At 41.5% G+C, this 20,346-nt stretch overlaps 1 protein-coding gene across 6 annotated transcripts in view; it reads right to left on the bottom strand.

The window, feature by feature from the left end:
- The window catches only part of pou2f2a (POU class 2 homeobox 2a), a 76,777-nt gene that overhangs the window by 8,462 nt on the left and 47,969 nt on the right, over positions 1 to 20,346 (bottom strand). For all 6 annotated transcript variants that reach the window (XM_067612175.1, XM_067612178.1, XM_067612176.1 and 3 more), the window contains 7 exons: positions 7,426 to 7,491; positions 6,319 to 6,347; positions 5,505 to 5,561; positions 3,929 to 4,054; positions 2,840 to 3,103; positions 1,323 to 1,437; positions 1,092 to 1,183 (listed from right to left, as the gene is read on the bottom strand). In XM_067612175.1, the coding sequence (XP_067468276.1) occupies positions 1,092 to 1,183; positions 1,323 to 1,437; positions 2,840 to 3,103; positions 3,929 to 4,054; positions 5,505 to 5,561; positions 6,319 to 6,347; positions 7,426 to 7,491 (749 nt within the window). The remainder of the gene's footprint in view (positions 1 to 1,091; positions 1,184 to 1,322; positions 1,438 to 2,839; positions 3,104 to 3,928; positions 4,055 to 5,504; positions 5,562 to 6,318; positions 6,348 to 7,425; positions 7,492 to 20,346) is intronic.

Here is a 20,346-nt window from a genome sequence, read left to right as displayed (position 1 = left end):
GTTGAACCTAGGCCTCCCACTGGGTCAAATGACACATTCTGTACTTAAAAGCAGGAATCTGACCCTTGAGCTTTGGGATTATCAACTAATTGAGCGGGCATCATGCGTGATATCCGCTGCTACACAGCTCATTTACATTCGCCGTCTCCGTGCATAAGATACATGAACAAGCGGAGCACACCTGCTGTTGTGTGTGACATGACTTCATCACGGCCTAATGAAAAACTCTATAATGATCCTCGGCTGTGTGAGGATGCATTCATGCATTAGGTTATAGAGGATAACGGCTGAGAAGAGAAGGTGAACTGTTTGACTTGGTGGTGAATATATAATCAAGATTCAAGGTCCTCACTGGATTCAGAAAAATGTGTTTATTATGAAACCAACCTGCTATGGAATATATTTCGTATTAAGAAGCTACCACAGTCTTTTTCCCTATGGCAAAGAGGTTGCAGCAGAGATCAGCTATTTGTTCAAAATGTACAAGTGACTCGTGCTCCTTTGTTAAATAGGTTTAAAAGCAAAGGAGTACGGTGTAAAGAGCGCAGTTTGAAGGACAATCAAGTCTTCTTTTGCATTCTGTAGGTGGTTTGCAGCAGATGAAAGTTGATAGTGGTGAGTGTCATACTGATAGAAACTAAGTGTTAGATTAACATCTATTTGATTTACAGGAAGACTTAAGAGTCTAAAGGTACGTCAGCAGTTCGCCACTCAAAGTACAGCTGAGACGGAAGGTCATTAGTTTTATGGGTATTAATAATAAATCAAAGTATTGTTCAACATTTTAACTTCACCTAATGATGGTGCTAGATAAAAACATCATTACAATTCATCCTCCGGAAACCATGAATATCTTTACAAGATTTTGTACTAATCCACCTGGCAGATTTTGGATACGTGACCTGATGGTGGGGCTAAAGGAGAGGTCAGAGGATCTAGTTATTAGGATGTTTCAGTCTGGATCAAAGTGGTGGACCCACAGGATGACCGGCCAACCAACACTGTCATTCCTAGAGCCTCTAAAACAATCCCACTCCTCCTGCGGTCTGTAGTCAAACAAGCTCTCTTTCTCTGAAACACATATTTCTTACCTGTGCTTGGAGTCCCAGGCGAGGTGGGGTTGTCAGTAGTCCTCCTGGGCTTTGCTGAGGTAGCTGGATCAGATTTGATGTTGAGAGCAAAGCTGTGGAAGGAAGAACGACAAACAATCAACCAGTCAGTGAAATTATTAAATTACTCAACCAACAAAAGCAGTCATGGAAGAAAAATGCTAAAATGCTGAGAGATGAATGAAGACCAGAAGTTTTAAAAGTTGACCTCACCCTGCTGTGGCTGCTGTGCCTGTGCGGGCTGCGACAGGAGGAACTGGGCAGGAGACTGGAGAGGATGACCTGGCATCAAAACCAGTTGCTGGAGCTGCAGCAGCTGCTGGATGTCCTGCAACACAACAACAAAGATAACATGCTTTACTGCTATCAAGGTGAGTCATTATACAGATGCACATGATTCATTAAAGCTTTGAAGCTGATTGGCTGCTGAAATGGTTTTTGTCCTACAGATAACCGACAGGCACCGACAGACGGCTGTCCTCTACCTCTGACCTAGGTATCGAACGTAGTTCCCAAAATCTACACGCACGACCATCCTAGCCTTGCTTAGGGAACCAGAACTCAGCCTGGCTTCTCTAATCACCAGCTCTTGAACCACTACCAACGGGCCTATATAGTCAAGTATGTCCTGACAGCCTGGGTCACAACGAAATATGTAGGTGTTGGAGGTTTGAAAGTACTCCAGGATGGCCTACTAACAGGACATAACTGGAGGAGGCCCACTCTGTCGGTCGAGGGCCTGGTTTTATAGGGCGCCCTAAGAGCCCTAACGGTTTAGCCAATTAGACTCCTAATTATAAACCCTCAAACCAATATTGTATTGAAATCCTACCTCTAACACATGTACAACTGTATATTAGCATTAGTCACTGAACCTGAACCATTACTAGTCTATCATCTAATGCACAGCACTAATTTTTAACTTAACAGGAGTCAATAAATTTTTAATCTAATCAATTTCAAAGACTACTGTCAGCCTATGCCAAGGGAGGCGTCTTTTCTTACCTTAGAGGAACACCAGAGAACCTCAGAGATGTACATGAGTCAGGAAGTTTGGTTGGAGTGTATAAAAATACAAACCTGTTTTATTTGGTTTTACAAAGCAAGCTATCTAAAACTACGAAAATAGTAAAATACAAAAAAAAAAAAAAAAAAAATGAAAGAGAGTCTCGAGGAGATCTCTTACAAGGAAAAAGCCTCATCATCTTCTCCCAAAGGAATCCAGGATCCTCTCTCCTCTCGCACGTCTCTAGGCTTTACTTTTCATATGTGTGTCTGCAACATCCTCATTTTACTATTACCACATAGCATCTATCTACAAAACATCCAACATTTCATGCTAATGTTACCATTACTTTGCACAAAATAGTGAACTTTACTTCATCTGTCACTTACATCAGAGTGCACAGAACTTTTGAACTTCTTCTTATTCACTTTTTTAAGGTTGTTAACGAAGGATTTCTGCAAGATGCATGAACTAAGCTCCTGTATTGCCTCAGAACTTCAGGTGGTTGCCTAAGTTTTTGTGATGTTTATTTGTATTTGCATAATCATTCTCGAGGGTTCAGTTCCAGTTTAGTATACGTTGCACAAGCAAATTCCTCAGGAACTGGTGCAACACATTCAGTCATGTTAATTTGTTAATTTTAATTAAATAAAATAGTTAAAGGTAGGCCTGAATAGAGTTTGTCTCGGCCACATATTAGTGGAACTTTCAACGCTGCTCATACCTGGGCTGTGAGCTGGATTGGCTGCGACAGAGCCAGCTGTGGTGGTGGATGCGGGGCTTGGACAGTTTGCTCCTGTTTGGTTGGCTGTTGCTGCTGCTGCTGAGATTGTGATTGGTTCTGCTGCTGATGTTGCTGGTTGGCCTGTTGCTGCGCGGCAGCGTGAGCGGCGTGGGCAGCGTTCGACTGCTGAACGGCGGCCGCCAGGAGCTGAGCCTGAGCCTGTTGGAGAAGCAGTTGCTGCTGGGCCGGGAGGAGAGCGGCAAGCTAGGGGGAGAGCAGGAGGAGGAACAGGCCAATGGCGATGACGAGAGAGAGAGAGAGAGAAGGACAGTAATGGGAAATGATATAAAGATGCAAACATGCACAAAAGAAGGGATGGAAGAGGAGGAAAAGGTGAAGGACAAGTAGAAGTATAACAAAACAAAAAGACAAGAAAATGTAAAGGAAGGATAAAATGTAGACAAAAGTCAGGAAACAGAACAAAGACCAGTGTCAGCTAAGCAATCCAGTAAGAGAGGTGTAGGTGAATCTGTTAGCGGACAGTAAAAGCATGCCAGAGCAAGACAAGCAAGAAAAGCCACCCACTTAACTTAAAGAACCTTCAGCTTAGGTATTTCACTCTACTGCTAATACTTTACTCCGGAAAATTTAACTACACATTGTGCAAGAGTTGTCTTGCCCTTCAGGGCAGCTATGTATTTTCCTGTACGTTATTGCATATCAGGTGTGTCAACATTACTTTGAAGTTAAGACCTACGTAAATGGAGGCATGTTACCAGATGGTAGCGTGAATAGAAACCAAAATCCAGAAAACTTCTCCACTTTGAATCACATGACCCTCTACGCTTAGATGATCATCTCCAGATTAAAATGTGCTAGTCCTGGTTTGTAGATTACTACACTACATTTTGAAGTACTGTATATACTGTACTCAGTAGTCAGATGTTGCAATATATCCAAGAAATGCATCAAAATGAACTGATGACAGGGGTCAGATCTACTCGCTTTATATAATACAGTTTATAAAAATGAATAACGTGTGTGTGTGTGTGTGTGTGTGTGTGTGTGTGTGCATGTGCATTTTCTCACCCCTGCTAGCTGACTGCCAGCCAGCATCATCTGTGTGTGGTGGTGTTGGGTCTGTTGCTGCTGTTGAGAAGGAGGAGCAGGAGGAACGGCACTATGGGTCATCTCAGAGCTCTCCTCTGTCTTTCCCTAACGATGAAAACAAAGGCAATTTTTTTTAAAGCAAAGATTATTTTTTTAAAACTTCATTAATCCAAGAAAGGTTTGCTCTGAAACATGCGGCGTCACATTCACACAGTGACACACACAGTGACTCAGCAGGACATGTCGTAATCTCATGTTGAAGGCGACAATATATATACAAGAAATGAAATTATACTTGCAGAAAATCAAACTGCTCTTAAACACAATGCTGCAAGAAAATGTCAGAGGGGAGTTACTCTCCGTCTTCTGCTTCTCCCTGCACACCCTTAAGATGCACAAACCCCTTCTAAAATCCTGCAAGTCTCTCGAAGGAAGTAAACACAAAACCCCCAAAATACTCACTCAATTAATTTTGTGATACTGTTGCACTGCGAGGAAATGTCAACCAGTGTGTGGACACTTCAGTGATCAAAGCCAGTGTGAGCTACGATATTTCAGTCCTTGCTGTGCATGTGTGAACAAACCAATTAAGAGCCAATTTATAGAATATTTCTGCCTTCACTCTCTGCCTCCTGGTCTTTAAAACACTGAGAGATTGTAGTATTCAACACATCCCAACTTTAAGCAGCTGCATAATTATGAACACTGTAAAGTTAAAATGATAAACTAGTTTATTACATACATGGATGGTTTCAAAGTGTAGTTTAGGGAAAAACAGAAAACAGGTTTCTTAGAATGAGCATAGAGTGAACAAACCAGATTGTGCAGTTTAAAAGAAAAAAAAAAGAAAGTTAAAGATACTTCATTACAACTCCCTCGTTTTACTTTGTGAATCCCACTCTTGCTGCTTACCCCTGATTTACAGGTTGAAGCGTTTGCCGTTCATCTGTCCAGGACAAAGAGTCAATCCTCTTCGTTTTCATGGTGTCAGAAACATTCCAAAGCTGCTGACCTCTGACCTCTAGCTGTCGTTATCTGCCCACAGCCCTGTCATTACCCATCCATCATTGCCGCGCCGTGCCGCATCTTTACGTCTATCACTCGCTGACACTACATTCACATCATTTTTTTTTCTTTCTGCCTTTTCTTTCAGGGCTCTTTCTCTCCTCAGCGAGGTGGGTGTGGCCAAGGTTAGCTGTTTTGCATATTGGATGTTGTCTATGCATTCACACCCACATTAATATCAAGTTCATGCACAAACACATAATCACAATGAGGTATGCGTTGTTATGCAATGCACACACATAAAGGCACATGAAGTTACATTACAAAGTCCATATGCAGGCACATGTTGAGTCAAAAACTGTCGCTGCATTGACATGTATTTATTTTTTAGTGATTGTAGATATAAAAAAAATAATTACTTAGCTCTTCATAACCTCTATATACACATAGATGTATTAAAGCTGCTCACAGCTTATATTTATGAGAAGTTATTAGATGGGTTAGATCAAAACAACACACACACACACACTGCATGTCTGAACTGGCTCACCTTGCTGCCAGCCGGCGTGGGAGAGAGGCTGAAGGGGCTGGTTTTCATCGGCTGGACCTGCACAAAACAACAACAACAACAACAAAAAAAGAGATTACATGCATTCAAAACATCAGTATCATCTGATGGCTGATTCAGATGAAACAAAATGCCCTGTAATTTGTGTCAACATGCTCCCAGTGAGTCACGGACTGTCGGTCTGTAGAGAGGGGTGGGGTGTAAATGGAGTGAAGTTTTTTTTTTTAAGCGCAGATCCACATGAAACCAAAATTACCGTGAGGCATGTAGAAGGGCTTCTCAGAGGAAAAATACTGTTAATTTGCAGCTGATCAATATAAAATCAAACAACACTGGTACAGTAAAGGGTTCCTAATAGTTCATTAACTATCAAATAATGTTCATAAGTAATAAGGATTGGCAGCTATCTTATCATATAGTACATTTTCATATTGATTTGATTTTCACACATAATCATGTAGGACGACGTGTTTATTGTTAGTGTTTACTGCTCACTAAATATCAAGGCAAAAATAAGCAGATAAGTAGCATTAAATCTTATCGTGATGATTTGATTTAGATGTTATAGCTGTGATGAATGTTTCCATACTTGTGTGTACTGTGTTGTAATAATTTACAGTTGTAATAATTAATCAAGACAAATAGTTTATATAAAAAAACAGCAACATGCAGATTGAATTCAAATGACTCTTTAAATGACTCCATCTTAAATATAATAATTTTCACACACACACACACACACACACACACACACACACACACACACACACACACTTATACACTTATAAAAACCAACCTGGTCATCAGGGCTGTTTCTGTCAGAGTCTGAAACACAAAGGAGTACATGTGAACCATTTGTTAGTGAGTGTTTATGTGTGTGTGTGTGTGTGTGTGTGTGTGTGTGGGTGGGTGGGGGGTGTTCAATGAGTCATATAAATTGCAAATTTAATTATGTGATGGAGGTAACATTTACTGGAAAACATGAGTGAACATGTGGAATGAAAATAACTAAAGAGGACCTTATTATGCTCATTTCCAGCCCAACATTTTTATTTTTGGACTCCACTAGAGTAGCTTTGCATGATTCACAGTTCAAAAAACTCCTTATTTGTCTTATACTGGCCCTTTATGCAGCCCCTCAGTTCAGCCTCTGTCTCTTAACAGGCAGTCTTAGCTGTCTCTTTAAGGTCCCCCTCCCAGTGAGCCCACTCGTCTGATTGGCCGGCTTTACGTATCAGAGTCGTGTTAAGTTGCCGCTGCTGCAAACCCAACATTTTGCAACTGCTTTACTGCTTCAAATTAAAAGCTTTTAAATGACTAAATAACGAGATGTTCCTCATTGAATTAGCAGAGCTTCGTTAGCGGTGCTAAAAACCGGTCGAAATGACAAGATATGGAGATATTTTTAGTTATTTGTTCAGCGGATCAGTTAGAAATAATGCAGGGAGAAATAGCACAAGCAGAAACAGCCACAGTTATGATGATGTTTGATAAAGAGCTGCAGACAACCAGCACACTTCCAACAGGTAAACAGAATATTTTACTTTGCCCTGCTGTGTAATGGAGTCATGGCTCGATGTGACTACCCCCAAAACAATGGAAAAGTGTCATAATGTTAGCGGAGTGAAGCAGTGAACTGGCGCGCTGTGCATGGAGCAGATGAACATATAGAGTTGACGTCGGCTCGGGCTGAAAGTAGAAAAAACTGTTGGAAACTGAGTGTCAGAGCAGTCTGAGGCTGGTGCTTTTTGCAACATATGTTTACCTCATTATATGACACTTTGTCCATGTTTAATATGAACATCCGACATTGTAACATTATATATATGACTGAAAATAAGGAAAAGCATAATAGGTACCCTTTAAGTCATGAGCATGATTCAACATGTGTGTGTGTGTGTACCTGAGCTGTCCCCCGGATAGTCAGCCCCAGGCTTCTCCTCCTCTGCTGCTTTAGACATCCTGATATCTGCAGGAAATACACAAACACAGACACATCAGACAGGTACATGGAAAATACACAGAGGTACATCAAACCTGAGACCAAATGCGGAAAAACACACTCTCTGCAACTACGGTCCAGGTGGCCTTAAAACATTCGAGCGCCGTACCGTATATCACGAGTAGAACAGTGTCAATACGCCGCGACACAAACACACAAACTACTGACGCTGATAAGTCCGACCAATATCAGAAGGTAAGACAGACAGGCCAATAGAAAAACAACCTATATCTTGTTATATTCCTCTGTTTGTATTGTAGAATTAAAAAAAAACTGTATCATTTCATCACAAAACAATGAAAAGGTTACTTGTGTTATTAACTAAAGATGGGTTTTATCATTTTATCCCTGACAAAATCTGATATGTTGTATTTTATATGTCAGTGTTGTCAGTTCATCTAATCTTAAACCTAGTTTGTTTGTTAAAATGATACAAGTAAAATGACTACATAATGTGTTGTAATATTATATTAGTTATACTTTATAAACTTCCATAATAACATTTTTATGATCATAATTTGGAGGAAAATATTTAAAATGCATCTGCCATAATGCATTAAAGATATAATATTCCATTCAATCTCCTGAATGTTTCCCACAATTTAGTGAAATTTGGGAATGACTGTGTGAGAAGAAAACGAGTAAAACTACACGAAATGTTGGTTTTACAACAAGACATAAAAATCACATCTTCTCTGTAGAATCAGTGATCCATGTCTGGAAAAAACATTTTTGTATCTACCATCCTTCCTGCTCCGCTGCTTGTTTTCTTTCACCATTTAGATATACAAACAAGGATACAAACAATCGATGTCTCCGAGACGTAAAGGTCAGTCCCACCCCTCTGTGTCAGAGTGGCTGGGCTTCAGTGAGTCTTGCTATTTTGCAGGTCAAAGTCACGGTCAAAGTTCAACCCACGATCAATACGTGACATAGAGAAAATGTGCCCTTACCCCTTCTTCGCTGGAATGAACGGGGAGGAAATTTTGGTGTCATTGCAGCATTAACCTTCAAATTAATTTGAGAAATAACTCGCTCTGTAAAGCAATTTGAGCTTTTTGTATCTTTAAAACCAAGAAGACGTGTAAAAAGGAGTGATATTGATATTGTTCTGTGATAACCTTGTTACACCAGTATTGATGATGAAATACTTCGAAAGCCTGGATGGATAAATCAGAAATAAAACAAAGATGGGTCTTGAAAAGTTACAGTTTGAAGACACAGTAGTTTTTTTTCACCCAGCAGTGATGATGTGACACTTTAAAAAAAAAAAATTACCTCAGCTGATAGAGAGGAAACTGACTTTGTCCAACAAAACCGATGACACCGTACTCTAATTTAGCTCTTTAAATGTAAACTTTATTGACCCCAGGATGTGGAACAGGGATTAAGAATCAGCTTTTCATGGCAGATATCATCCTAACTACCCTCGCTGTATGCTCCCTGTTTGTGGAGACTTGTGGGATTGCAGCAGTAATTGGTCCAGTAAGGGCGACGCCAGAGGAACTGCTTACCTGAGCACCAGACATTACTCAGCACCTCCACCGCCATCTTGGATAAAATACTCCTTCACCCCCTTGCTCTACGCTCTTAACTTCTGCCTATGGTGTGCTTTTATTACTCCTTTTCCATCCTCAGCTCAGCTTATTTTATTTTTATTGTTTATATTGATAAAGACACACTAAGAACGAGCTTAAAATTTGAGTTCTGTGTGATTTAAAGTCACATGATCTGTTTTTAGCACGAGGTTCACGTGTCTGACGGGAGGCTGAAGCTGTGAAAAAGAACAAAGTACACCTTGCTCCTCTTCCTCCCTACTATAGCCATAAATATAGCTTCCACCCCATATGATATGGGTGAGGAAACAGGGGAAGAACGAATACGTGAAAACAAAAGAAGAGAAGAGCTTATTGGAAATTATATATAAGCCCAGTATGAGTGAGTCTGTGTGTGTGTGTTAATCTTATCATCAGGGTCACAGACAAGGTTCAAGGTGTGATGAGAGGAGGTGGAGAGGAAGGAGAGACAGACAGATAAATGTAAGGTTGCTTTCAGTAGATGCAGAGGACATAGCTGAGCGCAGAACAAAAAGAGGAAGACAGAATGAAAGAAAGTGTTCAACAATTGAAAAATGCATTGAATTTTTATCACAGCTTTACTTTGGTTTGACTTAACATCCTTTTATTCTCCATTTTAACAGATATTAACATAAACATTTACACTCATTTCCCACCAAAACTAGGTTTTAAAAGACAGTGAGAAAAGCACTTAAACCAGTTTGAATAAAAGTAGCTGATGATGTCTCAACATGTGTTCATTCTTTAATTTATTTTGTGCTATTTATCATTAAAGATTTTAATGTACCAATTTGTAACACTGGAGTCAAAAGCTGATGAATCAAAATCTATCTCTATTAATATAATTCTTCAAAGACTTGAGTGAATGAGTGTTAGTAGTTGGAGGGTTGTAGTTACATTTAATAGCCAGATGGTGGCAGCACCCTCCTGGAAACACTGAGCTGTGTGTGTGTGTGTGTGTGTGTGTTGCTGTATCAAGAATACACAGTCATGTACGAGCTACGATCTGTTGTATTCAGTAGTAACAATTCAGAAATGAGTGGAAATAGTTTTAAAGGTGCAAAGTTTGCTGTTAAAGATACCTCTGGAAATATAATTTCTGACAATCTGGGGTGGAAATCTCTAAGCACATATTTCCCAAATGTAAAGACGCCCAAAAGCTGCAAAAAACATTTCAAATAAAACGTCTAGAGTTACATTAATTATATCAGATCATTCTCAGTTACAAACACACTTTACTGACCTTCAGCGACACATTAACTTCTTTATAAGGTCATTAATCAGTGGCACTAAATCACCATGTAAACACAGAATCCTAAACTGATATTATAAATATTCAGTTATTATCTTTCTACTGAAATTAACAAAGTTATATATTTACAAACACATTCATGGTTTTTATCAGTAATGTTTTTTTTTTTTTACTATTTTACTGAACTTATAAATTTGTTGCTACATTCAGAATAAATAGAAAAATAGTCAACCATAAAAATATGCTTATTATTAAAACTAATATTAATACCAGCATATTACATCTATTGTTACTATGACAACTTCTTTTACAAGTACTCGTAGTACTACCATGATTACTACGCCCTTTAGTATTGTTACTACTCACACTGATACCAGTTCAGCTATTACAGACACTACATCTTGTACAAAACTAACCTTTCAGAAAGACACTATTCAAAAATACAAAACACTAAAATGCTGAATCCATTTCACTCAAACATGGGGTTAAATATAATACACTCACACACACACACACATATATATATATACACACAGATGTTATTATTTTTGGTTCCTTCGTCCTCTCAGCATATGAAGAGAGGGACCCCATAAAATCATTTTTATCATCCCCTCCTCCATTTCCCCCCCTCTCCATAATGCCTCAACTGCCCATAACCCCTCTGGCCATGGGGCCTTTTAACCCCCACCCCCCCATCCATCCCCCTTCCACCTCATGTATGCTAACAAACCAAACACCCCGAACCTGTCACAGATGTCCAGTACACATTAAGTTTTGTTTTTTTCTTAATACTTTACATTCATATTACAACACAATGAACCTACTGATGACAGAAAACATCATTAAGACGTCACAACTCTCTGATTTTCACTATTTCTGTTATTTTTGTTGATTTCAGTGAAATTTTTCTTGCTAAATTACAGTGACCACCGCCCTGACACACCTCCTCCACCCTGGGGCAGTTTGACAGCAGCGGTTCGGATGCAAGGCAGAGTCCCCCCCTGCCCCCCCACCCTTCCTTACTCATCCTATCAGCACTAATAGCATAGAGAGAGGGAGAGAGAGAGAGAAAGAGAGGGAGAGAGGCCACTGGGCAGATGATGTATCTGTCTTCTGGGGTTGACATGGCCAGCCTGCCTCCGAGTGCATGTGTTTGGTGTGTGTGTGTGTGTTGAAAGGGGAAAGGAGGGGGGTGCAGGGTCACTGTCAGGGAATTAGAAAAGGGGGAATGAGTGAGAGAGAGAGAGAGAGGGGGGAGAGGGGGATAGGATGGCTGGAGGGGTCCTAAACTCACCCCCTTCCTCCCCCCACACCTCTCCATCCACTACCAACACCCCCTCCTCCTTTTTGCCCACCCACCCCGCCTTGGTCACGCCTGTCAGGGGCCAGTGACAGACGGCGCGTGGGTTTATGTGTGTGTGTGTATGTTTGAGGGGGGGGTTGCCTGCTATGTTTGGCGTGTGGATGTCAGAGGTCAGGCACATGGTCTCGGCCACCTCACGCCTCGCAGTCACACACACACACACACACACACACACACACACACACACACACACAATCGAGCTGCCTGCCGCCTGCCTTTTCCACCTGTCCCCTGTCACATTCACTACCGAACAAACACACACACGCAGCGTCAACAAGCAAATCTGCAACTGCTGCAGTGACAAGATACTCAAAATGAACTATGTCGTGGAAAAAAAAAAAAAAAAAGTAGGGGATAAAAGCTGCGATAAGCTAATTATTGTTAATTTAAGAAAAATGATCTACAACAAATATCAGCTTATTTTTAATGCTGTACATTATGTTAGATATAGCAGAGGAGACAAACAGGAAAAAATGGAAGATATATTTGTATCTGTGATGTTGCACTTCTCACACCAAAGCCAGAGCATTTTAGGTTAAAAAGCTGTCAGCTCAAGGATGAGTTAAATTATTTTATTAAATTACTATAAAACTTCAACAATAGGGGTTTGCACAGAAACGTTTCCAGCTGTAAAAGTGTGGCAGGAGTTTTTTTTTTTTTTTTTTTAGAAAGTTGAGATAAATCAGTGTGAAAATATCCATGAATGCCATAAACAAGTTATTAATGTAACAAAGTCACAGCTGGAGTACAGATCTGCAAAAAAACTGTGAAACCCAACTGATCTAAGACGAAGAAAGAGTTATGAATAACAAGTATTTTAAAAGTTTTACTTTTTGCATAGAACTGACTGTGTTTTTGTCTTTTATTTCAAAAGCAAAACTTTTCAAAAGCTGACCTGGCATTAGATATAGCAAGCCATTACAAAGGGCATATGCATGACCACATATCTTCTTCTGCTGGTTAAAATTCTACATTTTATTACTGACGACACATCTAAGAAAATGACGATGTGTTTTATGTCTGGGTTTAATGACCGCTGCACCAGCTGAAAACAAAGAATAAGAGCTCTGCGTTTTCTGGATACATTTGGCTGCATTTAATGAGAATATATTCTGCTTTAGATGAGCAGAGAAGCTGCTGCATAGACTGTAGACCAGCATAGTTAAATGACTATATTATCCATATTGAATCCTGACTCTGAGAAATTATACTTCCAAATGATGTCACTCTACTGGGTCTATTTTATTTTATTGTTATTTTACACCAGCCAGTTACCAGTTAACATGGTTGAGAACTTCTTGGATATTTATATGGTTGACTAGTGTGCTTTGCCTCAAAATGTTTTATACTTCCAGCAGAAGAGATGAAAATATTGCCTGACTCTGCGACCTCTGAACTTTTTCCAAATAGCAGAACTTTGAAATCGCATCCTCATTCTGAAGATAAGAATATTGTTCCTGAGAGAAGTCCTGCAGCAGAGAAACACACTACTGGGGTTGCATACCTTGATTGATTGATGCCTGCAGTATTTTTAAATCATTTCTGAACATGACTGTGAAAACACAGCGAAACAGGAAGAACTGATGAGGTTGTTGTGTCTGTAGAAAGAAAGACCTGCTCCAGAGCTAGCCGGTTAGCTCCAGTGTGCTAGTTGACTTCATCCAGTGTAACAGAACAAAATCCGTGTCAGTTTTTCCACCTTCACGCTTCCTATTAGCATCACTCCTCCTTCACTTTGTCCCTCACCTCTGCACCTCCCTTGTACTCCACTCGGGCCATCCTTGATTTATTCCGATCTCTCCCGTTTCATCTCTTCCTCTTCACCCTCATCTATAATACCATCATCTCACTTGAACTTCTCTCTAACCTCCCCCTTCCATCCAAACCTCTCTACCTGTTTTCCCGTCCCTGAATTTCTCCACTGCCGCCTCCCTCTCTCTGTCAAAACTCATCTTTAACGTCCCATCTCTCTTTCTCCTCTTGCTCAACTCTCTCTCCCTCTCTTTTTTTTTTTATCTCTCCCTTCGCTGACTGCACCTTCTGTCCCATTTTTGTCTTCTCGCTCCTTTATAGATTTGGATTTTGCTAGAGAGTGACTTAGCTTTTGGAAAACTTGAATGCCAAAAAATATGACCTTAAAAGATCAGCTGACTGGCTAACTAGCTTACATAGACACTTATGTTAGCGTTGCTCTTCTAACAGGAACCTTAACTCGAGTTTCATGAAGTTTTATGAAATTTCTCACAGTGCAAATAACTTCCTCTGCACAAATAAGAAAGAAGAGACAGTAAATTTGTGTGCGTTGAGGCTGGAGTGACAAATTTTCATTTTTTCAACCAAAACCCTCACCCAAAGATGAATTAAAATATTGTTTACATGTGTTGATAAAGTGACTTGTCTAGTTCAGGCACATATCTTGATACTCTTTATTCAATATCCAGTTATGTTATCTCAAAGCTGCAGACAGATAATCAGATAATCACATTAGTCTTTACCCAAAATTTCAGGAAGTCTGTGTGTATGTGAGAATTTGGTCTCATTATAAGTGATTTTTGAGACTTGGTAGCTAATAATCTTCCTCCTAATATCCTCCTCTCTTACTAAAGGCCTTTTTTTTACTGCTTCAGTCTGACGTTACTTTGCGGTTCTACCTTTAAGCTTCAACATCCGCCAGAAACAGATTATTTCTGAGAAATGTTTATATAACTAAAACTTGTCTCTGTGTCTTTTTCTGTCCCTTCACTTGATCCTTTCATTCCCTCTTCATCTCTTCCTCTCTCTCCCTCTCTCTCTCTCTCTGTCTCTGCCTTCCTCTCCTTCAGTAGTGGTCAGCTGCAGCGGTCATGGCACCACTGGACAGCGCTCTGCTAGCACAGGACACACAGACTCGTTGCCAGGCAACAGCAATGAAAGATCACTCTGTGTGTGAGTGCACGCGCGTGCTTGTGTGTGTCCACATGTGTGCGCAAGTATACGTGTGTGCATGTCTGCCGCTCGCATGTTTGTGTGTGTACCTGTGAGAGTGTTAATCATTAAGAATAAACATGTTTCCCTGCCTGTAGCGGAGGCTTTGGTGCGAGGCAAACAAAGTGCTGCATGCTAATGTCTCCGCTGATGTTTACACATTAACAACCAGTATTAAAGCTTTATTCTGGCCTTTTTTTTCAGGTGATATTCACATCTTAGTTGACTTATGAGGAAAAAAGGATACTAGACATGAATTCAAAATACTACAGTTTTACAAGTGGCGAAGCTAAAAGGCTCATATGAATTACAATATATCAGGTTTGTTTGTTTGTCAAGATTGTGTTTCATGGTTGCAGTTTTGTCTCAGTACAAAAGAAGCTTTTTTTCCCCCAGTGTTTTCTAACCACCAGCAGCCAACTTACTGTTCAGAAAAGGTCTAATGTCTCTAAGATCTGTATAAACTTCACATAAAAAATAATTACATTTCAGGACGCCCACTCAGGGTTTACTAACGCTGATCTGTAGGATAATAACTCTTGCTAAGGAGTCAATACTTTTCATACAGTAAGTGACTTGTTTCATGTGTCAGTTTAGTGAACAAGCTGCCTTGTAACTGTCTCTCGAGAGTGAAGGAGCGTTGCGCGTAGACGTTGATTTGTCGGTGATTTGTGTAGGCGAGCGTTTGAACGAGTTTATGCGCAACTGGAAAAGTACTGCGTGTCTGTGTACTTCTTTTGTGCACACGTGTACCATTTATATGTGTGTGTGTGTGTGTGTGTGTGTTTGTGAGTCAGAGACAGAGAGTGATTACATGAGCGCGTGTGCACGGGCGCGTGTGTGTGTGTGTTCACGAGCGAATGTGAACTCGCACGAGCGTGAGCGCTTTCTGAATATGTCTCTAGAGTGTTTATTATATCCGATACAGTACCTCTTTCTCGCACCACATATTTCTGTGCCGATCGATTCCTCTGACTCCCGACAAGACAATAATCGCACCGCCCTCCCTCTCTCCTTTTCTCCACCATTATTACTGCCCTCCCCAAGGAGCACATCGCACGGATGGAGGGATGGAATACAGAGAAATAAAGGAAGAGAGGACAAGGGGAAGGAGGAAATGGCCACTGTGTGTGACTTCCTTTTCCAGAATCCCTGCGTTGTGGGGCGTAAAAGATGGAGGTGGAGGGATGAAATGAGTGGATGAGGGAGGAAGAGAAGGGGGTGGGGGGGTGGGGGGAACGCTGGGAGATGAAAGAGAAGAGAAGGAAACAAATGAGCGAGGAAGATGAGGACAACAAGCAGAAACTGAAAATTTTGGGAATTTTGGGGGGATAATAGTAGAGGCTGAAAGACATGACAGAGATGGTTTCAAAGAGGGAAAAAAACAAACAAACAAACAAGTAAAGAGACAGAAAATGGCAGGGGGAATGATGGAGAGAACGAAGGGAGGATGGTGTTGGGAGAGTAGGAAAGACACATGACAGAAAAAACAAATGAGAAAAAAATAAAATGACAAACAAGCAACGGAAAATATTTAGGAATCTGTAGATAATGGCTGAAGGTGGAAAAAATAATGAGGTGTGCAGAAAAAAGAGAATTAGAAGCCAAAAAAAAAAAAAAAAGAGAGGAAAAAATGGTAACCGTAGACAGAAAAGAGCAGGAATGAGTGACTAGATGAGTGGAGGGATGCTGGGACAGTGAGTGAAGAACAGAGCAGAGCTGGAAAGAAAATAAATGAGCAAAGATGAAAAAAAAAAAAAAGAAGAGAGAAACAGCTCGGCACAAAAAAAAAATGTAGAACATGGGTGATAATGGCGATGAAAGAAAAAACAAAAATCAGGAAAAAAGAAAGAAAATGGACATGTATAGGGTGAACTGCAGTGTGACAGAGCATCCTCACAGGAAATAGCAGGAAGGAAAAGATAGTGACAATTGGACTAACAAAGACACACAGCCTCGCCTTGATGGTGTGTGTGTGTGTGTGTGTGAGTGATTGGATGTGGAGGGAGGGGACAGATTGTGTGCAACAGAGTCAATGACAAAATGAACAGACAGGGTGGACAGAAAAAATGACCAAAAAATGAGACTGAGGGCTCAAAAAAAGAAAGAAAAAAAAAAAAAAAAAAGGTCAGATAAAAGCCTCCCAGACACGAAACGTACATCGTGAAATCCTTGTTTCCTGTCCGAACTAACCTGGATGTTTGGTCCGTGTTATCGCCGCATGTCGGACGTCTCGTGAGAGTAATTTGTGACGGTAAAATAAAAAGACAGATTTATAGATTGTATTAATTATTCAAAGAACACGAGGACAATCTATCGTCCTGTTCTGAAAATACTTTGTAAGTCACCTGTTTTAACTATGAAGAATATGCGACATATTTGTCTCGAAACATGCGTCGCAGTCTCAAACTTTTTGTGTGCATTTTTGCAAAAAAACCCCAAAATAATATAGAATAAAAAAATAGGCCAAAAGCCAGAGACAAAGACTGTGGATCACCTGGTTTTCATTCTTATTTTGCAGTGCAGATATATATCTCGGCACCGAGTCAAAATCCTGCAGCCTCCTTTTCAGCTTGACCACCACATTTATCCAATGGGAGCTGAAAGGATCTCATAAGTCCCAAGAATTTTCTCCACCCATAGAAGATCATATCATCCTTCAATTTGGAGTTATGAGGTTGTCATGAGACCGCGGGGATATTTATGTTCGGACTATTTGGAGTCAGGGTTGAAAATCCCAACACTGCCTAAAAAATGAAAAAAAAAAACTCTTTAAAAACAAGATTTTTACTATATTTTTGTCACTGTGATGAATTAACTTCACAAACCTTTAATTCTAACTCTGAATGTATCTTGTATCTTTCTCCGTTATGCCAGAAAATACCAGATTTGATTATCTAGTTCCACAAGTGCAAACAAATAAATAAATGAATGAGATGTGTTGAAACCAGCCTGCCGTCCTCGCTTCTAGCCACGGAAGCCCGGTGATCTATGGTTGCACGCTGCGAGCCGTTAGATGGTTAGGTTTACAGGTTTATCGATTGGACCCGACTTAAATTGGCTCCCAATTAAACAGAGCGCTTATTTGACCTCTTTACCCCCTTCCTGTCCTCTCCTTTCCTGTCCCGTTAAATATCCCCCTCACCTCCATCTCCTCCCTTTCGCACTGAACTCCTCTCCATCGACACATCCCTCTCTCTCTCTCTCTCTCTCTCTATCGCTCGGTGTAATACCTCTACTCCCTTCCCCCCCCTTTCGTCTACAGCCGTCACCCCATCCCCATTCTCTCTTACCAGCACCTACCCCCCTCTATTTAAACCCCTCTCTCTATCATCATACAACGCTGCATTCGTTTCCTCTCTCCCTCCGTCCATTTTCCAACCTCTCCCCAGATCTGATCTTTGCTCTGTTTCTCTCTTACACTTTCTCTCAGTCAATCCATCAATCTCTACTTAAATAACAACGATGAATTATTAAGCGTATTTATTCAAACAGCATTAATTATAAAATACAGGCGGCTTGTCAGTCTATTTGTGTCGGCTGAGGCCGACGCCAACAGGATGGAGAGGCGAAAGGAGAAGGAGAAGAAGAAGAAGAAGAAGAAGAAGAAGAAGAAGAAGAGGGGGTATTGGGAGGTAAAGGAAAGGTTGAGGGTGAGGTGGTTTGTGGTTAGGGTTGGAAATGGGGGAGAGAAAAGAAGAAGAGGGAGGTGAAAGGGGGGTTAGGAAATTGGTGTGGCTAGCGGAACAGCTCCCTCCCCACCACCCCATCCCTCACTCCCTCCTCATCCCCCCCCCCCCCCCCCCCCCCCCCCCCCCCCCACCTACCCACCCTACCTCCCCCCCCCCCTTCCCTTCCCCGCTCTGCTTTGTATTCTGCGGAGATGACAGGGGGAAAGCTTTATTGCTCTGAGTTTGTATCGATCGGGGCCCCGCAGAGGGGGTAGCCAGACCCACGCACACTAGAGGCCCTTTCGCAGAGGCCGCCGACTCCTGCCTACAGCCCCCACCTCGCCCCACCCGCCCTATCTCGCGCCAGCCAAACACACCCTTCGCTTTCTCTCAATCTACCTCTCCCTCTCTTTTTTCTCTCACTTTCAAAATTGCGTGTTGCTTTCCCCTGTTTTGAGAGGTCAAGAGACGAAGTGCGGCGGGTTTTTATTTACCTGCGTGCAACATCAACGCGCCCAAACACAGAAAGCCTTGCACCGCCAAGAATGGAGTGTAAATGAGAGGCGAATGAAAATATGATCTCTCTCTCTCTCTCTCTCGTAAAAGACTTTCCAGCCAAACGCACACAAGCAGAGGTAAAACACGTTTGCCAGGAGCTGCAACACTCACACGGATGCGCTCATATGTAGCATCAACTCACACTCTCTCACATGAAGAAACACACAAACACACACACACACACACACTGTCAAAACACAATCCCAGGCTGCAGGCTGAGCTTCTGTCCTGACCGGAGTTGCATCAGAAATCCCTAATCTGGGAGCGTGACCGTCCTCAGTTCCAGCAGGCAGGGATCAGGAAGCCCCGGACAGATTCCGAATTTAAGGATAAGATGGGATGGGGGGGATGCAGGTTCTGAAATCACCCCTAGGGACGGCGGGATGGGATGGAGCCAGGGATGAGAGGAGTTGCAGGGGGCGGGTGGGGGGGTGGGTGAGTGGTATGATTTGCCCCCTTGTGCCCCCTCACCGTGTACCTGGGAGTCAGGGCAACTTTCCCAGCATTCCTAGGGGCAGAGGACCAGTAAAGAACCAATGACTGCTGATGGTGCTCCCTCTTTTATTCACACATTCACAGCTGGCAGCTGTCCAGTGAAACCAGTGTTTTATTTTTACTGGAGACACTGCGTGTTGAGTGGAGAGTTAAAGCACAATAACTGTGTAGAATTTACATTGTTTTAAATGTCAAGTTTAGTTTTCTAACAATGACTAATGTAATTTGACCTTTTTTTAAAATCATATCTTAAAATACTGAAATGAAAGGTTATCCTAGTGAACAAATACAAAGACATGTGTGTCAATTTATTTTATTATTTATTTATTTGACCTAATTTCTGCCTGTGGGTGACAGACAGGAAGAATGAACACTCAACTCACTGTAGGCACAATGAAATACAACACAAAGTTTGAGGAAATCTAATGAAGTGTTCACTGTGATGAATTATTTTGCTCAGGGGACGTTGTTATCATATCGTATAAAAATGAATGGCAGCTCTTCTGATTGGTAGAAAGCAATCAATCAATTGGCTCGATTAACGTCATGAAGTTCGCTACAAAAAAAAATAAAACAAAACAAATGAGACGTTTTCCTTTCGACTCTCCGAGGCGATCGTGGATCCTTCCAACTTCGCTGTCATTCGCCTGAATCTGTAACCTCCTGGCTACCGTCGCTGCCTCCCCACTTAACAAACTCCATTTTGTTGAGGTGGGCTGAACGAATCGGCGAGCCAACCATGGAGAGAGAGAGAGAGAGAGAAAGAGGGAGAGATGGACGGCTGGAGGGAAGAATGGGTGCTCAAGGCCACCCTGCTCTGACCCCCCCACGCCCCCCCCTCCTCTTCCTCCTTCAACTCTTTCGCTCCAGAGTGGCTGTTATCTCTCTATTTTTACACTCCTTCCATCAACAGACCGCCCCAGACCCACTTATGTTCACTCA

This window comes from Thunnus thynnus, chromosome 15 (assembly GCF_963924715.1).
Source record: "Thunnus thynnus chromosome 15, fThuThy2.1, whole genome shotgun sequence".
Taxonomy (NCBI): Eukaryota; Metazoa; Chordata; class Actinopteri; order Scombriformes; family Scombridae; genus Thunnus; species Thunnus thynnus.
The sequence above is the reverse complement of the archived record's forward strand: the minus strand, read 5'-3'. Positions and strand labels throughout refer to the sequence as shown.